The sequence below is a fragment of the Salvelinus sp. IW2-2015 genome, linkage group LG30, assembly GCF_002910315.2.
Source record: "Salvelinus sp. IW2-2015 linkage group LG30, ASM291031v2, whole genome shotgun sequence".
NCBI lineage: Eukaryota > Metazoa > Chordata > Actinopteri > Salmoniformes > Salmonidae > Salvelinus > Salvelinus sp. IW2-2015.
This window is the reverse complement of record NC_036869.1, coordinates 17,047,930-17,070,354: the sequence shown is the minus strand read 5'-3', so window position 1 is coordinate 17,070,354 and position 22,425 is coordinate 17,047,930. Positions and strand designations below refer to the sequence as shown.

The window sequence follows — 22,425 nt, the reverse complement described above, 5'->3', positions numbered from 1 at the left end:
TTGCTGTGTATTTGAACAATATGAGATGGACGGAAGTTTCATGCAATAAGMGCTCTATACAATACTGAATGCTTTCTTGAATTTGTTCTGGATTTGGGGACTGTGAAAAGACCCCTAGTGGCATGTCTGGTGGGATAAGTGTGTGTGTCAGAGCTGTGTGTAAGTTGACGATGCAAACAATTTGGGACTTTCAATACATTGGCTGCATRACTTTTTATAAGAAACATTAGTCTCTCCATAACCCTTAGCCAAGAGAGACTGGCATGCATAGTATTTATATCAGCCCTCTGATTACAATGAAGCACAAAATGTGCTGCTCTGTTCTGGACCAGCTGCAGCTTAACTAGGTCTTTCCTTGCAGCACTGGGCCACACGACTGGACAATAATCAAAATTAGACAAAACTAGAGCCTGCAGAACTTGKTTTTTGGAGTGTGGTGTCAAAAAAGCAGAGCATCTCTTTATTACGGCCTGACCTCTCCCCATCCATTGAACCTATGTTTTGACCATGACAGTTTACAATCTAAGGTAATGCCAAGTAATTTAGTCTCCTCAAATTGTTCAACAGCCACACCATTCATTACCAGATTCAGCTGAGGTCTAGAACTTAAGGAATGATTTGTACCAAATACAATGCTCTTAGTTTTAGAGATGTTCAGGACCAGTTTATTACTGGCCACCCATTCCAAAACAAACTCTTTGTTAAGGGTTTCAGTGAATTCATTAATTGTGGTTGCTGATGCGTGTATGGTTAAGTCATCAGCATACATGGACACACATGCTTTGTTTTAATGCCAGTGGCAGGTCATTGGTAAAAATAGAAAAGAGTAGAAGGCCTGGAGAGCTGCCCTGCGGTACACCACACTTTACATGTTTGACATTAGAGAAGCTTCCATTAAAGAAAACCCTTTGAGTTCTATTAGATTACCATTTTGTGTATTCAAAGCTGAGGTGGAAAAGCCATAACGCGTACGTTTTTTTTTCAACAAAAGGTTATGGTCAATAATATCAAAGGCTGCACTGAAATCTAACAGTACAGCTCCCACCATCTTATTGTTGTAAATTTCTTTCATTTGTCTCYGCACTTTTTGGATAAATGTTAGTAGTACATTGAGTTTCCACTGGAGAAATGTAAAGTTACATAATACATTTAAGTGTTGAATGACCATAAACCATTACATTACCTCCTCTGATAACCTCTGACCCCTTCTGCTGATCCAGATGATGGACATGATCTGTGTAAAGGTGCAGGACCACCTGAACTCTCTGAGYTATACAGAGACCGACGTTGTCCAGGAGGACATGAAGGTGGCCAAGAACCTCATGAAGGACGCCAGGAACTCCAAAAGAGTGAGCTGAGAACCAGACATATTGTTCTTATAGAATCGGTAGAACATACAGTATGAACGCAGAAGTGATAGAGCGTGGATTTCAAACTTTGATCTAAGAGAGACAAAAATGACAGGGTTAACATTAACCTCAAACTCTACATGGGACATCCTGGTTAAATAACATTTAGAAAAACAAGGATACAAAAAGAGCTTCAAACTCCAATGTTTTTATTTTTGCCTCTTCCTCTTTCTTTCTCTCTGTCTGCCCCTCCTTCCATACCCTGCTCATCTATCTAGCTGCTGCCCAACCTGTACCACGTGAGGGGATCTCCTGGTAGCATGGGCGGCCCCCCTGACATGGGTGGCCCCATTCAGGACAAGCTAGAGTCCATGGCAGGAGAGATGGCCAGGGTCATGGATGGGCAGCTACAGGTACGCAACAGTCAACACAGCAGTAAATGAAAAATGTATTTTATTTTTCGAGACAGATATTTTGGGTGTTGATTTATCTTAGTGAATAACATAGTCCAGTCCTTGAAGTTGGGTGTTTTTGTCCTGCACAAGTGCCCACCTTGGTCATGTGCTTGATTGAGTAGTTGAATCAGGTGTGTGTGTGTGTGTGTGTGTGTGTGTGTGTGTGTGTGTGTGTGTGTGTGTGATTGGGCTTGAACAAAACTATGCAACCTGAGACACTGCCCTAGTCCTTGCAGCAACTGTGAATCCTGATGAAGGATTTTGAGACTGATTCCCTAACCTGTCAATGTTTTTAATTTGCTGTTTTATGATTTTGTTATACTCTTGTGAATTCTATGTTTTTTTTACTAGATTACTTGCAGTTTTTCATGTTGTCTGTCTAATTGTGTAACGACTTGGTGCTGCCTCTCTTGGCCAGGACTCTTTTGAAAAAGAGATTTCAAATCTCAATGAGCCCTTCCTAGTTAATATTTTTTTTTTAAAGGAATAACAAGATAACATAAGCTAGCGCAATTAACTTGCCAACCCCGCTTCTCTCTCTCCCACTCCCAGACATTGTTGCAGTCTATGGTTGACACCGCTGAGGGCCTCTGTCCCCATGTGATGAAGAGGAGCAACCTGCACCAGGAGCTGATGAAGGCCGGTGCAGGCAGAATGACCGTCCCACATAGCTTCATCACCACCACACTACTGGAACAGTCAGGAGTCGACATCATCAACAAGATCAGGTGATCACCACATGGCCTGGTCAAGATCGCTAGCAGATGTTCTCATACAGAGTGACTAACAACAAGTGCGTTCAGCTAAGGAGAGGAAAACAACAACAAAACAATAGTATCTCRAAAAATAGTTCCAAGATTTATGCTGGGGTCTGGTCCAATGGTAGTCCTGCTGAACCCGGACTACCCATTGCCTGCTTTGTGCCCGTCACAAGTGACCTTCAACAGAAACGCTGGGGGGCTGGATTGGAGGAGCCCTTTTGAGACCTAATCAGTAAATKATTTCAAGTGTAGATGGTATCAGTTAATGTGAATTCAAACTGAATCAGTTCCTTGTGATCTGATCTGTGTATGACATCATAGACCTAGTGAAATAATTCTGATTATGTCACATAGCCTTAGCTGATAACCTTGCAATGTARGTAAACGTCACTCTCAGAAAACTACTGTAACAGTCTGTAAATATATGCAGCCCAGTCTTGATACAGTGCAGGTAGTAGAGGTAGTATCTGGCTCATGTTCTCCTCTCCGTCACACAGTGAAGTGAAGCTCAGTATGGCGTCCTTCCTCTCAGACCGTATCGTAGATGAGATCTTGGAATCCCTGTCCCGTTCCCAAAACACTCTGGTCAGTACTGTATACTAAAATAGATTATTTCTCTTCCGCACACATGCACGCACACATACACAGAGAGACACAATAATGCATTTTTGCTTAAATTACTTGTAATCCTGATTAGGGCACTTCGGCACCACATCAAAACAAATACTGGTGAAGAAACACTGACCGTGTATGCCTTTTCCTCTCTTCCCATCCAGGCAGAACACCTGACCAGAAAACCTCAACCTCTTATCCACCAGGAGCCCAACAAGATGGAGGTGCTGGAGGAGACGGTCCTCCAGCCTGAGGCCCAGACCCAGGAGCAGAGTCCTCACCATGCTGAGAGGCTGGAGGTGATGGATACCTATGTGGTAACTAAGACTAGTCCCTGTGAAGTTTTGTGATCCCTATCTGCTGTACTGAAGCATGACTCACTGGCTGACTGTTTTTTTTCTCTACTGTGTTTGTGACCTGCGGATGACACCCAAGTCCAAGAGGAAGAGCATTCTCTGCAGGATGCTGCGGCCTGTATCTGTGGCCTTTGGTGAGTTTATGTTCTACATCCCAGGTACAGTAGATCTGGTCAAATACATTTAGATTACAGTACAGTAGTATTTCCGCAACTTGGAATGAGAGGTTTGGTTTTGCCTCGTTGGTTGTTCATCAGAAATGGAGTTTGACTTGGACAAGGCCCTGGAAGAAGTGCCTATATATGAGGAGGATCTGCCCCCTCCTCCCCCATTGGACAAGAAGCCGACGTACTTTGGCGAGCTGCCCACTATGGAGGCCCGGAAGCTAGAGCACCACACCAAGCTCCGCCCCAAACCGAAAAAGAGGACCAAACCTAGCCGAGCACCAGTAAGAAGCCTTCCACCTGCCCCCTCTCTCCAATTCCCCTTCTCTTTCTCCCTCTTCAACTCTTTCGGGCCTCTTTCTTTGTCTACCTACTATTCTGTATTGGTTGATGTAGGCCTAAATATTTTGGGGGTTTTCAGCGGGAACCAATCTGCACCTCTCCACCACCAGAAGTGGAGCAGAATAACCTCCTGGGAAAAGTGGATGAGGGTGTTGATGAATTCTTCTACAAGAAAATCACCAAACTTAGTTTTAAGTGAGTTTTAATTCCTATTATGCTGAACTCTTCCCAAAAAGTAAATGACATTACTGACGTTTTAGAATAAATTATTCTAGTTTCCGTAAGATTGAAATAACTCTGTGTTTTGTGTTAACGCATGCAGCAGTAAGCTAACAATGGCTAGGTTGTTTGCAGGCTAACTAGCTACGGGTAAATGCCAAAATAGAGGAAACACCAAAGTGTCTTAAGGTGTTGGGCCAGAACAGCTTCAGTGAACATTGGCATAGAGTTCCAGACACTTGTAGAATATATTGGAGTTGTTGATGGTGGCGCAAAACCCTGTCTCAGGCGCCGCTCCACAATCTCGCATAATTTAAAAAATATATATATTTAACCTTTATTTAACTAGGCAAGTCAGTTAAGAACAAATTCTTATTTACAATGACGGCCTACCGGGGGACAGTGGGTCAAATGCCTTGTTCAGGGGCAGAATGACAGATTTTTCCTTTTGTCAGCTCTAGGATTCAATCCAGCAACCTTTGGGTTACTGGCCCAACGCTCTAACCACTAGGATATCTGCCGTCCCCATAAGTATTCAATTGGGTTGAGATCTGGTGACTGACTGAGACACACACACACACACACACACACACACCTTTAAATCACCTATGCTCCTTTGAGACCCCTCTTTCAAAGTTGCTGAGATCTCTTCTAGCTATGGTAGCCAAAATAATGGGCAACTGGTCATTTTTATACATGACCCTAAGCATCATGGGATAATAATTGCTTAATTAACTCCGGAGCCACACCTGTTTGGAAGCACCTGCTTTCAATATACTTTGTTCCTCATTTACTCAAGTGTTTGCTTTATTTTGGTTGTTTACCTGTACCTTTTTAATTTCTGTATTTAGAAGTTGTTAATTATAGAAGTTGTGAGTGTGTACTGTTCAGCAAAAGCATTCTCTAACATTTTCAGACGAGCCTCCCTGAGGGGCTCCTCCAACATCCAGGAGGGGTCGGAGAAGAAACGGGAATCCCGGAAAAGCGGCTTCCTTAACCTCATCAAGTCTCGCACCTCGAAGTCCGAGAAGAGCCATGGAACAGCTGCCACCATCACCCCGTCTTCTGCGACTGTCAGCACTGTGACAGAGGGGCCCTTGTCCCCCAAGGCTCCGTTGTGGGACCACTCTGAAATCTCCCCTGACCACTCACAAAAGCTGCCAACCCCTGAACCCACTGAGGAACAGCACTCCGAGAGTGAAAGTAAGGGTAGTCCTCATGGTGGCCGGCACTTTGGGGTCCCCATAATGGGAATGGACCTCCTGGCGGAGATGAGAAAAATGCATGAGAAAATAGTCGCTCATAAGGTGGGTAAACTGACCAGATTTCGCAAATTTTTGACTCTGTTAAGTGTATGAGCCAGTAGCACCCCTTAGCACAGCGTTTTCCAAACTCGTGCATGTTTTGGTTTTTCCCTTAACACTACACAGCTGTTTCAAATGAGCAAAGCTTGATGATTAGTTGATTATTTGAATCAGATGTGTAGTGCTAGGGCAACGTGAACCCCTTGGAGTCCCGAGGATCGAGTTTGGGAAACCCTGCCTTAGCCTCATTGAACTACTGAATAATGACCTTCTTGCAGGGTAACACACAACCTCTTCTGAAAAAGTCCAAGATAGTAAGGAATAAGCAGGGAGATAGTAATATGTTTGTTCTTTTAAAGTTACACTATTTCCTGTCTTCAGCTGTAGATCTACCATTTATTTGGAAAGCTACAGATTGTCATGAGMGGATAACTGTGAAGGTGCCGCCCTATAGTGGCTTTATATGGAACATCCATGTCTCAGCTTGATTCAGACTGTTGAATACAGAACCATGCAGTGGAAAACACATTTGTGCCTCTAAAATCAGGTTTAGGACTAAAGACATTGGCCATACTGAAAGTTTGTTCTTTTTACAGTCTGACTCTTCAGACAAGGCAGATGATAAACAAGGTGAGTTGGCCTCTATCCCAATCAGATAATTAGATTTTTTTAATGACATTTAGTGATATCTTTATGTACAGAAGGATGGCTCAACTTAATTATGCTACGTCTGTCTTGCCGTTCAGCTTGCCAGCTGCCATGTGGTACAATAAAAGTGAACAACATGTTTAATTAAAATCGAGCGCTAGGTAACACTTTGTTTAGACAGTCCCTTGTAGAAGCTCTACGAACCATCCACACTGTTGCWGTGTCCAATATGGGTATTCTTTGTTATGTCTCTCTGTAGGAAAGCCAAAGGGTCCAGCATCGTTGATAGACTTGTCGTCGAAAGCGCCCAGGTCTAAACCCACCAGTGTTACACCCAGACCCCCAGCACCCCAGAGCATCAAGCCCCACATGGGACCACACACTTTGGGACCCCTGAGCCCTCGCGCCAGCAGCAGCCACAGCCCAGGTAGGCATATGACTAAGTATACTTTATTGATAGTGATATTCAGATGGCAAATAAGGGCACCAGAAGCCAAAATAGATGAAGATTACTTAGTTTGTGATTTTGTCTTAATTTGTCCTATTGTCTGTAACCATTCTTTATTTTGTCTATTTTTCACCCTCAGATGACACCCCTGACTCCTGTCTAGGAAATGTATCCCCAAAAGGACCACTGCCCGCCCCTCGCCTGAAGAGAGCGCCCTCAGACTATGAGAGGGAGGAGGAGAGTAGCCACATTAATGGTAGGTTTATCTATTACCCGTGTGKCCTCCATCCAGAATAATTGATTTAGGAACAGCGCACCACAGTCCAAAGTGTTGATATTGAGAGTAAATCGAATAAACAAAGCTGTTTTGCTTCATGTAAAGACAAAGAGATTTATGTCAATTCACTGAGAACATAGTATGAATTAGAAATAGTCACTATGTGAGTTTGATAGAATTGAATAGACACCTGGTATGATTGAAGCATAAAATCATCTTTCACCCTCATCACTCTCTCCATCAGTTGAACTCACAGGAGACTCRAGCCCATTTGACTTGGACCAAGAGATGGACAGGTCTGCTATTGGTGGGAGACAGTGGTCCTCCCTGAAGCGCTCCACTTCTGTGGTACAGGAAGTAGAAGGTCGAGAACGCACCAAGTCCCTCCCTGCATCTGGTTAGACCTATTACCTTCAGCTCAATTTTTTACTTACAACATGTACAGTGTTGTAGTGTTGTGTGTATCAACTAATAATAGTAAAGTACGTTTTGGCAGTTCCAAAAGTGGCCGTACCTTTTGAATAACATGCGGTGTTACTGGCCGTTCGCAGTAATGGTAGTTGTAGGGGTTTCTCCAGGAGCTCCGGTAGCTATTTGTGTTGGTTTATTAGTACTCACACAGCTGTGACATTGTTTGTAGTACCAGTAGTTATGGTTGTAGGCTACCAGTTGTAGCTTCCTCATTGTTTAGTACCATATCAGCTCACACACCACTCTCTTGCAGTGAGACCTTCATCTATGGTGGACCTTGTCCACTGCCAAAGCCCTGGGGTGTTTGAAAAAGACAACACCGAAGAGGACTTCCCTCCTACCCCTGARACGGACCAAAAACAGGATCTCAGGCCTGACAACGTGGAGGAGGACACCATGACGACATCCCAGTGTAGAAAGAAAAGCTACATCTAGATTCTCTCTACTTTCTCCAAAGTGTTCCATGTAGTGTCCAAGTGTGGAGAATTGTAATGCAGCCAAAGAGCAAAGAACAAAAAAAAGCTTATGGACAAAACCATGCCAATACCTTACTCTGAATTATCTTACTCTAAACAAAGACCGTTGKTTGGCTTATTCAATCAACCAATAAGCACTGCTGTGTTCCTATGTCTAATTTGCATGTTATGTATTTATGTATTAACACACTGAAAGAGACATGGATGTGTTGAAAAGTATGTGGACACCTGCTCAATGAAACATCTCATTCCAAAATCATGGGCATTAATATGGAGTTGGTCATCCCTTTGCTGCTATAACAGCCTCCACTCTTCTGGGAAGGCTTTCCACTAGATGTTGGAACATTGCTGTGGGGACTTGATTCCATTCAGCCACGAAAGCATTAGTGAGGTCGGGCACTGATGTTGGGCGATTAGGCCTGGCTCGCAGTCAGCGTTCCAATTCATCCCAAAGGTGTTCGATAGTCAAGTTCTAACACACCGATCTCGACAAACCATTTCTGTCTGGACCTCGCTTTGTGCACGGGGGCATTGTCATGCTGAAACAGGAAAGGGCCTTGCCACAAGGTTGAAAGCATACAATAATTTAGAATGGCATTGTATGCTATAGCATTAAGATTTCCCTCCACTGGAACTAAGGGTCCTAGCCTGAACCATGAAAAACAGCCCCAGTCCATGATTCCTCCTCCAAACTTTACAGTTGGTACTATGCATTGGGGCAGGAAGCGTTCTCCTGGCATCTGCCAATCCCAGATGTATCCATTGGACTGACAGATGGTGATGCGTGATTCATCACTCCAGAGAATGCGTTTCCACTGCTCCGGAGTCCAATGGCGGCATGCTTTACACCACTCCAGCCGACACTTGCCTTTGCTCATGGTGATAATAGGCTTGTGTGCGGCAGCTCGGCCATGGAAACKCATTTCATGAAGCTCCCGACGAACAGTTCTTGTGCTGATGTTGCTTCAAGAGGCAGTTTGGAACTCGGTGTTGAGTGTTGCAACCGAGGACAGACTATTTTTACGCGCTTAGGCAGTCCTGTTCTGTGAGCTTGTGTGACCTACCACTTCGCGGCTGYGCCGTTGTTTCACCTAGATGTTTCCACTTCACAATAACAGCACTTGCAGTTGACCGGGGAAGCTCCAGCAGGACAGAAATTTGACGAACTGACTTGTTGGAAAGGTGGAATCCTATGACCGAAAAGTCCTATGACAGTGCCACGTTGAAAGTCACATCTCTTCAGTAAGGCCATTCTACTGCCAATGTTTGTCTATGGATATTGCATGGCGGTGTGCTCGGTTTTTATACACCTGTCCACAACGGTGTGCCTGAAATAGCCAAATCCACTAATTTGAAGGGAACTCCACATACGTGTATGTACGTACAGTACGAGTCACACGTTTGGACACAACCAACTCATTCCAGGGTTTTTCTTTATTTTTACTATTTTCTACATTGTAGAATAATAGTGAAGACATCCAAACTATGAAATGACACATGGAATCATGTAGTAACCAAAAAAGTGTTAAACAAATCTAAATATATTTTGGATTCTTCAAAGTAGCCACCCTTTTCCGTGATGACAGCTTTGCACACTCTTGGCATTCTCTTAACCAGCTTCACCTGGAATGCTTTTCCAACAGTCTTGAAGGAGTTCCCACATATGCTGAGAACTTGTTGGCTGCTTTTCCTTCACTCTGTGGTCCAACTCATCCCAAATGATCTCAATTGGGTTGAGGTTGTTTTTTTTGTTTTTTTTGGAGGCCAGGTCATCTGATGCAGCACTCCATCACTCTCATTCTTGGTCAAATAACCCTTACACAGCCTGGAGGTATGTTGGGTCATTGTCCTGTTGGAAAGCAAATGATCGTCCCACAGCGAAACCAGATGAGATGGCATATCGCTGCAGAATGCTGTGGTAGCCATGCTGGTTAAGTGTGCCTTGAATTCTAAATAAATCACGACAGTGTCACCAGCAAAGCACCATCACACCTCCTCCATGCTTCACGATGGGAACCACACATGTGGAGATCATCRGTTCACCTACTCTGCATCTCACAAAGACACAGAAGTTGGAACCAAAATTCAAATTTTTTGGACTCATCAGACCAAAGGACAGATTTCCATCGGTCTAATGTCCATTGTTCATGTTTCTTGGCTCAAGCAAGTCTCTTCTTCGTATTGGTGTCCTTTTAGTAGGGTTGTCTTTGCAGCAATTCGACCATGAAGGCCTGATTCACGCAGTCTCCTCTCCTCATAATATGGACTTGGTCTTTTACCAAATAGGGCTATCTTCTGTATACCTTGTCACAACACAACGGATTGGCTTAAATGCATTAAGAAGGAAATTCCACAAATGACCTTTTAACAAGGCACACCTGTTAATTGAAATGCATTCCAGATGACTACCTCGTGAATCTGGTTGAGAGAATGCCAAGTGTGTGTGCAAAGCTGTCAAGGCAAAAGGTGGTTACTTTGAAGAATCTCAAATATAAAATATATTTTGATTTGTTTAATGACGCACGGATCCCTTTAGCGGGATAATTTTCGTAAACAACCGCTGAATTGCAGAGCGCCAAATAAAWAAAWAAWAWAWATATATATATATATATTTATAATCATGAAATCACAAGTGAAATATACCAAAACACAGCGTAGCTTGTTGTTAATCCACCTATCGTGTCAGATTTTGAAAATATGCTTTACAGRGAAAGCAATCCAAGCGTTTGTGAGTTTATCCATCACTAGACAAAACAGTAAGAACAGCTAGCCGCAAATTAGCTTGGTCACAAAAGTCAGAAAAGCAATACAATTAATCGCTTACCTTTGATCTTCGGATGTTTGCACTCACGAGACTCCCAGTTACACAATAAATGTTATTTTTGTTCGATAAAGATTATTTTTATAACCAAAAACCTCCATTTGGTTTGCGCGTTATGTTCAGAAAACCACAGGCTCGTGCCGGTCCTGAAGGGCAGACGAAAATTCCAAAAAGTATCCGTAATGTTCGTAGAAACATGTCAAAAGTTTTTTATAATCAATCCTCAGGTTGTTTTTAACATACATAATCGATAATATTTCAACCGGACGGTAAACTATCCAATYRTACAGAGAAAGAAAATGTCGAGCTACAACTCTCGTGCGCATGAACTAATCAAAGGACACCTGAAGCGTTTTGATAAATCTCGCTCATTTTTCAAAATAAAAGCTTGAAACTATGTCTAAAGCCTGGTCACAGCCTGAGGAAGCCATTGGYAAAGGAATATGGTTGATACCCCTTTAAATGGAGGATGGGCAAGCAATGGAACAGGGATTTTTCCAAATAAAAGGCACTTCCGGGTTGGATTTCCTCAGGTTTTCGCCTGCAAAATCTGTTCTGTMTTACTCACAGACAATATTTTGACAGTTTTGGAAACTTTAGAGTGTTTTCTATCCTAATCTGTCAATTATATGCATATTCTAGCATCTGGGCCTGAGAAATAGTCCGTTTACCTTGGGAATGTTATTTTTTCAAACATAAAAATAGTGCCCCCCTAGCTGAAAGAGGTTAACACTTTTTTTGGTTACTACATGATTCCATATGTGTTATTTCATAGTTTTGATGTCTTCATTATTATTACAATGTAGAAAATAGTACAAATAAAGAACCCTTGAATGAGTAGGTGTGTCAAATGTTGACTGGTAGTGTGTGTGGTATTTACATTGTACCATGGGCACATTTGATCTAGTAAACCTTTTTTAATGATAGGCATAATATAACTTTGATTTATCATGATTTATWTGAAATACATTTATTGTGGMGCTTGGTGATGGTTTCCAGTTTTATTGGTTAAATTGATTTGTGCTAAATACATAAAATAAAAACCTTTAATGTAGTTGTCAATACTCCTGCATTTGAATATTTGTACCAATAAATCATATGTGTACTGGTATACTGCCACGTAGACATGCATTAACTTGCATCGTATTGCCTAATATAACTATTTAATTGTATTCATTTTACCATGCTTTCCTTGCGGYCGTTGTCTCCAATTTTTTTGGGGCAACCCCTATTGCGCACCTGGTTGAATGTCGTAGTTAAGTTGGTCTCCCTCGTTTGCATTTGGTGGAGTTTAGACTGAACTACAGTGAAGGAAACGATCAATAGTATAGAAAACCTCATCAATCTCTTATTTCAAATCCACACAGTCAAAACTTCAATATTTATTTTCACAACGTTAACATCTTTGATTCGCGCCGGTGTATTGGGCACGAGGTACCATGGACAATGCTTTTGACAACCTGGATGCTGTCGGCTTCCTACAAATTTGGCAACATTTCGATGTTGATGGTAGGATCTTACTCTTGAATAATTAGAACTGTATGTTGTCTTTTAATTACTATTGATATTTAATCCGTGTACGTATATCAGGCAWTGTTTTAATCGAATGTCCATGCGCAAACTCAATCTGAACTTTACACCATGTCGTGGAGATAAAACAATACAGAATTAMGGTTTAATTCATCTTATGTTGTACATTTATTTGTTTTAGATAATGGTTATATTGAAGGAAAGGAATTGGACGACTTTTTTCGACACATGATGAAGAAACTTGGGATGAGTGTAAGTAGGCAATTGTAGGACTCCACGTTTCTTCTTTCCTTGTCATACCCAATGCATACTTGTGTACATATTCCTAAAAATAACTACAGTAAGCTTTGGCTACTAACATCCTAGAATATCCTAATTAGACCTACTTTGCTCTGTTTTGTTGGGGGCATTCAAGCGATGTKAACATTAGATAACCTCTGAATCCAATCATTAGTCCACATTTTGTCATTCACTGAAATGACGTGAATTCTGTCGAAGTGATATTGTACAGGTAACACTGAATGAAATACTCAAACAAGTGCAACTAATTAATTGGTGAGCCCATTTGTGGAATGTGTTCAAATGTCACTGTGTTGTTCCTAAAGGATGAAATAACAGATGACAAAATTAGAAGAGTGAAAGAAAGGTTCATGTCAGCTTATGACACCACAGCGGATGGTCGCCTGCAAATCCAAGAGGTATGTTTACTTGTCATACATACCTTCTTCCCCTTTTATTTGTCTGTAGGTCATTTATTATTAAGTATACTTACAACCCAGAGAGAGAGYGGGGGGTAATTGGATTGTGATCAAAATGTCCTAACAGCATATTTTTTTTGTGAAGCAGCCTTGAAACTACCTAATTGCTCTGTCATTTGCATAATGTTATTGCCTTGCTTCATCTTTGTATGTCTTGCAATTAATTATAATGAGTTTGTTAAATTAAATTGCGTCTAATTTTGCAACTCATTTCGGCTTTGACATTTAGTTTTCTTTGTCCATAGACTGTATTTCCATACATTTTATGTTGAAAGAGGAATTATGCCTGTTGAAGCTGAGGGGACACTTACCCCTTAAATTGTAGGAAGAAATTATACAAGATTTAGTTAATTTTACACAAAATTACCCATCAGGGATTGAATTATGCCTGCCTGTGATTGTTAACTAATTTGATTGAACATAAATGTTCCAGTTGGCCACCATGATGCTACCGGAGGAGGAGAACTTCCTCCTACTGTTCCGCAGAGAAACACCATTGGACAACAGTGTGGAGTTCATGAGGGTAAGATCAAAGATCACATACAGTGATTGACATATATGCACAAAAAATACAATCCTATTATTGGTTGGGTAGTGTGTCCTATATTCTCTTGAGCACTTTCATCAAAGCTAAATGTGCCTCTCACTCCCCCAACAGATCTGGAGAAACTATGATGCTGACAGCAGTGGATACATATCAGCTATAGAGCTCAAGGTACATTCAAAGAATGCCCTTCTACTAATTGCCATGCTTTCAGTGAGACCACTGCCATGGCCCGCTCAGAGACATTGTCTTAGCTAGTTGTTGTCTACTTTCTAAGTAAGAATCAATGAGTGGCCAAAGTTGTTATTGTTTACATAGTTGCTCTAGGTCTCTGTTGACACGTGTTGCTTTAAGGMTCTTTTGGAAGGATAGGAATGATGATAGTGTCTAAGAATKGTTGACAGACATGTTCTCCACTTGGTTCTGGAGCATTATCCTCTTATGTGGACAGATCAATAGGGTAGGGCTGATATATGATTAAATCGAATATCGTGATATTTGACATTATCATGACGTGCAAAATGATATATCATGATGTGTAAGGCTATACTCTATTTGAACTTTTCAAATCAAAACAGTGCAGTTTTATCAGGCTGTATCAATATGTTGAAAATGAAGTCTAAATAAATTAAATAAGCCTTATTGTTTACCAATGCTAAGAATAGTTCATTAGAATGCGGCTATAATATTGTAAATAAGCAAAAGAATTGCACTGTCTGGAATGATGTAGRCATTAACGGCGCAAAATGATTATATTGGATGTCGCGATATTTGGAGTAACATATCGTTGAAGTGTCCCCAAATATCGCCCAGCCCTACAAGGCAAGACAGAAGTACTTTTCTTCCAATTTCCAAACACTTGATGGTTTATAGTTCACCCACAGTACATTTACTGAAGAGGAATTGTACTATTTATGAACACTTTGATTCAGAATGAGGGACAAAAGTGTTATGGCACACTTTTCTCCCCTTTTTTTGTTCGGAGTGGCTTAGGAACCGACTTCTCCGGACTCCTCCCTCTTCCTGACAGCTAAAGGTCCAAAGCTTCTGCACATGTGCAGGATTCTCTACTTTGCACATAATCTCTGCTCGTTTAATAAAGTTAGATCAAAGCTGAATCAATGTCTGCAAGATCACATAATGATAGTATTCTACATAACAGAACCGAATATAATAGCTTAGTATAACGTTACTATAAGACAAAAAAAWGCTAATTTGTTTAACTTTTTAGGATAGGGGGCAGCATTTGGAATTTTGGATGAAAAGCGTGCCCAAAGTAAACTGCTTGCTCCTCAGGCCCAGAACCTAGGATATGCATATAATTGGTAGATTTGGATAGAAAACACTCGAAAGTGTCCAAAACTGTTAAAATAATGTCTGAGTATAACAGAACTGATATGGCGAAAACCTGAGYYAAATCCATCCAGGAAGTTCCGTTATTTTGAAATGGGTGTTTTTCCATTGAAAGCCTATCCACCATATAAATGGTTATGACCCAGATTGCGTTCCCTATGGCTTCCACTAGTTGAGAACAGTCTTTAGACATTGTTTCAGGCTTTTATTCTGAAAAATGAGGGAGAATGACAACATTGAGTGAGTGGACCCTGGGATGTCACCAGAGCTGGTTACTGCGCATGACCGAGAGCGCGCCTTTCTTGTTTTTCTTTTATATTGATGATGCTATTGTCCGGTTGAAATATTATTGATTATTTAGGCTAAAAAACAACCTGAGGATTGATTATAAACATCGTTTGACATGTTTCTACAAACTTTACGGATACTATTTGGAATTTTCATCTGCCCGTTGTGACCGCATTTGAGCTATTGGATTACTGAACAAAACGCGCCAACAAAATTMAGGTTTTTGGATATAAAGAGAGACTTTATCGAACAAAACAAACATTTATTGTGTAACATGGAGTCTTGTGAGTGCAACCATACGAAGATCATCAAAGGTAAGTGATTAATTMTATTGCTATTTCTGACTTTCGTGACTAATSRACTTGCCTGCTAACTGTTTGTAATGTTTTGTGTGCTGAGCGCTGTCCTCAGATAATCGCATGGTTTGCTTTCGCCGTAAAGCCTTTTTGAAATCTGATACCTTGGCTGGATTAACAACAAGTTAAGCTTTATTTTGATGTATTGCACTTGTGATTTCATGAAAATTCTAGATTTATAGTCATTTAATTTAAATTTGGCGCTCTGCAATTTCACCGGAAGTTGTCGGTGGGACGCTAGCCAAGTTAAGAGATTTTAGGATGATTGTCGCATTTTTCTCTCATGTGGCCAAAACTCAAGTGTGCGCCACCAGGCAAAATACACTGAGTACAAAACATTAAGAACACCTGGTCTTTCCATGACATAGACTGACCAGGTGAAGCTATGATCCCTTATTGATGTCACTTGTTGAATCCACTTCAATCTGTGTGGATGAAGGGGAGGAGACCGGTTAAAGAAGGATTTTAAAGTTTTCAGACATAGGTTGTGCATATATGTGCAGTTCAGAGGGTGAATGGGTAAGACAAAAGATTTAAGTGGCTTTGAACGGGGTATGGTAGTAGGTGCCAGGCGCATCGGTTTGTGTCAAGAACTGCAACGCTGCAGCGTTTTTCACACTCAACAGTTTCCCGTGTGTATCAAGAATGTTCCACCACCCAAAGGATATCCAGCCAACTTGACACAGCTGTGGGAAGCATTGGCGTCAACATGGGCCAGCATCCCTGTGGAACGCTTTTGACACCTTGTATAGTACATGCCCCAATGAATTGAGGCTGTTTTGAGGGCYAAAGGGGGGGTGTGCAACTCAATATTAGGAAGGTGTTCTTAATGTTTTGTACACAGTGTATGTGCTTTAATTGAAACTAAGRACAGGTATGCTACAGTTTAACACCACCTGCTCTAAAATGCACTCACTGTACATAATTCAAAGCTGAAGGCTAGTACAAAACAACACTGTATAACTCAAGAAGATCTAATGCATATCTCCATGAAACTTATTGAGATAAAATGGTTGGCATGCAGATGCTGCATGGACGATTGACAGTGAGAAATGTGAAGGGAGGGTTCCAACCAACATTTGTGTGTAAAGTAGAGGTAAAGAAACACATGAACAAAATGTGATTCAGCTCTGGGGACAAGGGATCCGGGGGCGGGACAAGAGCGGTTGCCTACAGATTTGCAGTCTATGCCTTTTTGATTATGTATGTATTTCTCCTTTATTTGACCTGGGACGTCACATTAAGAGACCACCTTTTTTCACTCGAGACCAAGGCCCATGTTTATCAAGTGTCTGAATAGTAGGAGTACTGATCTAGGATCAGTTTTAGATTATAATAAATGGATCCTAGATCAAGATAAAAACCTGATCTTAGATCAGCACTCCTACTCTGAGACACTTGATAAATATGGGCCCAGATCATCTAGTTGGCTGTCTTCCTCTGTGTCCTCCTAACAGGGTTTCCTGCAGGACCTGTTCCTCCAGCACAAGAAGACCATCTCCCCCAACAAACTGGAGGAGTACACCGACACCTTGGTAACAACAAGCCCCAGCTCCTTTACTCTGTCTCCATTTGAGGGCTCTTGGTCAAGAAGCGTAAAAAGTAGTCAACCTTACAGCCAATCMTTTTCCTCTCCTGGGTCTGATGTGTTGTGACCCAAACACAGTTTTCTCATCACAGACTGCTTTGAAGAGGTTGAAAATAATCAAAAGGATGTAGACGGTTATCTGTTGTCTCTTAAATGAGTATACTATACCCTATTCAATTTGGATGATTGGGGGAGAGCTATACATAGTAATGCTACTATGCCATTCAATGTAATAAGGAGTGCACTAAAGGGATTATTTCTCATTGAAGTATGTAATTGGCGGTAATACCCTTGGTATTCACTCCCCTCTAGTATTAGTAATTGGATGGTACTGTGATGGAGGGTGATCAGCTATTTAAAGATTTTCAGAAGTGATCTTTTTTTTACTGTTTAGCCATTGTCATTAATTGTGGACCATTTAATGAATTACTGTGTGTGTGTGTGTGCGTGRGTTTTTATATATCAATGTTGAGTAAAATATGGTGCACAACATGGGAAATACACTGMCATCATTRGAATTAGYTTCTCTTTGGTATTGTTGTACAGTGTTAATTTGACTTGGTGTCATCTGTATCACCKAGTAAAATTCAGAGTATGCAGTGGTGATTTTAGCATGTAAATCTTGGTGGGGCAAAAAAAAGAAAAGAAAAGTGGGATGCATGCCAGCAAAGCCACAACACTAAACAATACATTCATCGCACTATAACGGTGCCCACAAACTGTTAGGCCCTACAGTYCATAAAGCTGTCCCAACACCTTACCACTGCTTGTCTGGCAGCGAAACAGTTCATTCAGCCTCATTTTCCTGCTTGTTAAAAAAACATACTGTGGCTGACTTGCTTAAACAAATGTGTTTTTTTACTGACAATTGAGATGTACAATCTATGGCATAAGGGGATGATGAGCGGATGAGGCAATCCATAATTTCGATGAAGACATTAATGAGCGAGCTAGGATGGACGTTGTCAATATTACTATTCGTTCAGCACTTTCGAAATGTACAGCGACAGAATTCAGAACATGGGCCATTCTTACAGTATTCTCATTGTCTGCACACCAAGTCAGAACAGTATGTTAAGTTATGAGGGATGGACGGGACCAAATTATTAGGGTGAGGCACATGGGCTAACAGCTTACTACACAACATACACTTAGTGTTACTTTCTTGGCTACAGTATACATATCTCCCTGGCATATTACGTAATTTATGCAGCAGCATAGAAGACATTTTTGGAGTCACTTTGTTGTGCTGTGCTCACTTGAACAGGAAGGTGGCGCGGCGGTCCATCTTGTGGGCTCTAGAAAGAAGCCCGACATCCCGACTTGGAATTCCGAGTTGGATGAACATTTAAATTATTTTCTTGTTTTCCCAGTCACAGCTAATTCCCAGAGTTGTCTTGAACTACCTGATGTCTGAGATTTCCCAGTTCCGAGTTTCCAGTTGTTTTGAATGCGGCTGAATTCATTCTGCATTGAAAGCACGGCCAATGTATTCAAACTTTTCTGGCCCATGTCGTTACCCACCTTTTCGTGATATCCAATAGGTAGTTACGATCTTGTCTCATCACTGCAACTCCCCTACGGACTCGGCAAAGTTCGAGTGTCAAGCCGCACCTCTTCTTGACACACTGCCCGCTTAACCCGGAAGCCAGCCGCACCAATGTGTCAGAGATAACACTTGACCTGATGACCGAGGTCAGCTTGCAGGAGCCCGGCCCGCCTCATGGAGTCACTAGAGTAAGATGAGACAAGAACATCCCGGGCCGGCCAAACCCTCCCCTAAATGGACGACGCTGGGCCAAATGTGCGGTTAAGGCCGGCTGTGACACAGRCTGAGATTGAACCCGTGGCTGCAGTGGCGCCTTAGCACTCATTGATGCGATTTCCAACTTGTTGTGTAATGTRTGTCCAATGGCCGATGAGCACCGATACGTTTAATCTATAATTGCTTTTCATATGACAAGGATTGAAAAGGATTTGCCAGTAGATTGTCGACTTGATTCATGAAGATTTTGAAAGTATGATGTTGACATGATCCGTCCAATCAAAGCTACTGTAGATAAAACGTGATTTGACGTCATTTTATCTGTGGCCAATGATCTTGAGCCTTCTTGGATGGGCACTTATAATGTAAGTCTATGGCAGCACCCAAAAGGCTTGAATTTTCGAGCTCTACCAGTAGATTTTGCGGTTACGTAGTGTCTCCATGAGAGACAGAACACTGAACCAATCATGATGCAACTAGAGAACATTACCAACCCCTACGCTCCATATTTTCCGCTGGCTGCCCCACCACCACAGAAAGCTCTGAGCTAGGCAGAAACACCTGCATTTTGGAGCTGCCTTACTCAAGAAAGCATTTTGTATGCAGCTGTATTAACTAAATTATTATTATTTTATAGTTTGCAAAGTGATGTGTGACGTATTAATGCCAAAACAATAACATGCAAAACAGACTAAACAGGTGTGGCTCAAAACATGAATGATGCGTCGCCACTGAGTATGTGTAAATGTTCTTGGCAAATAAAGGTGATTCTGATGTGTATGTACTTTGACAAACTATCTAATGATTCTGATGCTTTATTCTGTTTATTTTCCCAACAGATGAAGATGTTTAACAAAAACAATGATGGCAGGCTGGATTTGAATGACCTAGCCAGGTACTAATATTTAGCAATTGTTCTCCTACATTGCTAGGTGGCTCTTATTGTGCCTAACTGTTTTCCTTCTCCCAGAATCCTTGCTCTGAAAGAGAACTTCTTGCTGAAGTTTGACATGAATGTAAGTATAACATTTGTTGATGAATTTTTCTGATAACCTGCAGTCAGATAAGACTTAAGACATTGTCAATACACGCTCCATCTTCAATTACTTACTGTAGTCATCATTGGCTTGAATTAGAGGAACAAAATTGTGGGTGTTGCGGTACCACTCTGTTTCAGGCTTGCAGTCAAGAAGACCGGAAGAGGGACTTTGAGAAGATATTTGCCCACTATGATGTTGTAAGTCATTTTACGTTTAGCCACAACATAATTGTCTTCAACTTCAATTGGGATTGTAAGGTTGATGGTGATAAGCATATTAAATACAATTACAGTATTGCTTATGWTGACTTCTTGTGATTTTACTGATGCTTCATTGGCCTTAATTATAAAAAATATATAATATCAGTATAAATGGGCTAGAACACACAGCTGTATTGGAAGTGGATCAGTACAGGGGCGTAGGCACGGGTGGGCCTGGGGAACCAAGCCAATCCACTCAGATTGACTCAGACAAATGTTTTTGTTTTCTTTATAATTGTTTATGCTCTTTACTTGTCAGTTTTCCAATTTTGTCTTTTTACCTAAACATGCAAACACCATCAGATAGAATTCATAGCAAGCAGTCACTGGGTTAGTCAGATTTGATTAAATATAACAGGCTAGATGACCTGGAATGACATTCACTCTCACGGGATGGGTTGCCAAAAATAACTAATTGAAAGCCAATAAGCAATGAATATGACTGCATTGAGGCATATGCCACTGTGCTTCTATGGCTATATGCACCATACCACTGCCTATTTCATTTGTTCATTTAGCAAACAAGACAGCTCATAATCCAGKCCTCTGGCTAAATGTGTAGAATAGCATTAGATGAGCTATAAAACTGCACATTTTCKTCTGCCCCAAGGCAAAATGTGTAAAACTGCAGGAAGTTAGCTGCTTTTTTTGGGATGGGGGCACCCACATTTCTGCAGGCCCACCCACCAATGAATATCTGGCTACGCCACTGAATACAGAGATGTATTCACAGGACGTAATGCCTATTAAAGATATAGTGCCAGGAATGTATTTCATCATTGAGCTTCTAATACCATTATTAACTGAAGTGGTGGTCCTGTTGCAGTGTCATGCTCCTCCGTGCTGCATGATTGTGGATGTGTGATGTAGTTATACATTATCCCATTAAGCAGAATTTAGATGCTGTCCTCTTTATAATCTCCCAAGGCACATCAGGTGGTCGTCTTCATCTCTTTTTCTGAAGTCAGCAATTTTTGTTGTTGTTGTTTACAGAGTAAGACGGGTGCTTTGGAGGGTCCGGAGGTGGATGGCTTTGTCAAAGACATGATGGAACTGGTCACGGTAAAAAAAWAAAAAAWAATTGCTATACCTTAAACTACAAATGTACTTATGTTATTAACTTAGATATATGATGCTCCTATATTGATTCTGCGTTATTGTAAGTTATGGTCTCCGAATGTAGGCGTGGGTTCGGATCCCACTTCTGACACCGTGTTACTATATATTTATATGGATGAAGCAAAGAGAATTGAGTCAAGTTAACAGAACGTCCAACTGTAGTAGACTGTGAAGGCCTTGAGCTAATGGTTTGAATATGCTTCCTTTATACCCAACATAGCCTACCATTAGTGGAACGGACCTGGACAAGTTCCGCAAGGTCCTGCTGGGCCACTGTGACATGAACGGTGATGGAAAGATCCAGAAGAATGAACTGGCCCTGTGCCTCGGCCTGAAATACTCCAGTTAATAGTACTAATTACCCTAGTTAGCACCACAGGCTAACCGCTAACTCATTGATAGCATGCCGCAATGCAATAGCTCATAGCTTTTAGACAACCAAAGAGCATTGCATGATGGTTGGTTGGTTGAAAGGAAGTTGTTGCATAGAGTAGACCCATTGGGGCTTTTGGGGAATTTGTTTTGTGATCCTTCATTTTGTTTGACTGTATCTGTTGATGACAATTCTGAGTACCTTTGAGAACGTTGTGTGTGTGTGAACTATTTTGTATGCACGTTGCATACGCCTGCCTATAACTTGCAAAAATATAGTGGTGATATAAGTATTTTGGGATTTAAGTTGTTTTGGGATATTTGTGGGTTGTATTGATTTAATTACCATGATGGCTGCATTTACTTGTCAGAACTGTGTTGTTTTTTATGTGCAAAAAATATGGTGAAAATAAGTGCCATTTAATGGTTTGACATTTCACCTCCTACTTTAAATGGTATTTGTAGAGAATGTACTATCAAAGTAAATATGTAATACAATGTAACATGTAATGCAATACAGTATGACAACAATCTCTGTGTCCCTGGCATCTGTATGTTTCTCCAGTCTGTAACAACAGTCTGCAAACACAAGCTAATGCAGTTCTATTATTGAACTAATCATCACTATTTACATAACCACAACTTGATTAATAGTACATGTCTGGTGTATACCCATTGTATCAGAGCAGARAATGCTGTGAGCCTTAGGCACAAAGGAAAATATTGACACATGAGGATGTCTGGGCTTC

The 22,425-nt window shown here is 41.2% G+C and overlaps 2 protein-coding genes across 7 annotated transcripts in view; both read left to right on the top strand.

Moving 5' to 3' along the window:
- The window catches only part of LOC111955125 (F-actin-uncapping protein LRRC16A), a 28,912-nt gene extending 17,155 nt beyond the window's left edge, over positions 1-11,757 (top strand). For 2 of the 5 annotated variants that reach the window (XM_023975217.2, XM_023975221.2), the window contains 14 exons: positions 1,221-1,349; positions 1,628-1,762; positions 2,357-2,532; positions 3,063-3,150; positions 3,342-3,494; positions 3,613-3,691; positions 3,791-3,981; positions 4,119-4,234; positions 5,175-5,565; positions 6,159-6,192; positions 6,470-6,637; positions 6,798-6,914; positions 7,180-7,332; positions 7,660-11,757. In XM_023975217.2, the coding sequence (XP_023830985.1) occupies positions 1,221-1,349; positions 1,628-1,762; positions 2,357-2,532; positions 3,063-3,150; positions 3,342-3,494; positions 3,613-3,691; positions 3,791-3,981; positions 4,119-4,234; positions 5,175-5,565; positions 6,159-6,192; positions 6,470-6,637; positions 6,798-6,914; positions 7,180-7,332; positions 7,660-7,841 (2,112 nt within the window). In that variant the 3' untranslated portion in view covers positions 7,842-11,757. The remainder of the gene's footprint in view (positions 1-1,220; positions 1,350-1,627; positions 1,763-2,356; positions 2,533-3,062; positions 3,151-3,341; positions 3,495-3,612; positions 3,692-3,790; positions 3,982-4,118; positions 4,235-5,174; positions 5,566-6,158; positions 6,193-6,469; positions 6,638-6,797; positions 6,915-7,179; positions 7,333-7,659) is intronic. The other 3 variants (XM_023975220.2, XM_023975218.2, XM_023975219.2) reach the window with 3 other exon arrangements.
- A 177-nt stretch (positions 11,758-11,934) lies between these two features.
- Positions 11,935-22,190, top strand: LOC111954739 (secretagogin). 2 transcript variants are annotated; one of them, XM_023974639.2, is made up of 11 exons: positions 11,937-12,212; positions 12,415-12,485; positions 12,839-12,931; positions 13,425-13,514; positions 13,650-13,706; positions 16,990-17,067; positions 19,725-19,780; positions 19,856-19,901; positions 20,063-20,122; positions 21,179-21,247; positions 21,525-22,190. In XM_023974639.2, exons 1-11 carry the CDS (start codon positions 12,143-12,145, stop codon positions 21,651-21,653), a joined length of 819 nt encoding a protein of 272 aa, XP_023830407.1. In that variant the 5' UTR covers positions 11,937-12,142; the 3' UTR covers positions 21,654-22,190. The 2 variants fall into 2 exon arrangements, with proteins under 2 accessions (XP_023830408.1, XP_023830407.1); XM_023974640.2 differs by lacking the exon at positions 16,990-17,067 and having other exon boundaries at positions 11,935-12,212.
- Positions 22,191-22,425: the final 235 nt, after the last annotated feature.

Excerpts from the sequence above, each read along its gene's own strand:
- LOC111954739 (XM_023974639.2), top strand. The coding sequence starts at position 12,143 with ATGGACAATGCTTTTGACAACCTGGATGCTGTCGGCTTCCTACAAATT. Across the intron at positions 13,515-13,649 it reads ACAGTGTGGAGTTCATGAGG|ATCTGGAGAAACTATGATGC; the intron begins GTAAGATCAAAG and ends CTCCCCCAACAG. Across the intron at positions 19,902-20,062 it reads TGCTGAAGTTTGACATGAAT|GCTTGCAGTCAAGAAGACCG; the intron begins GTAAGTATAACA and ends ACTCTGTTTCAG.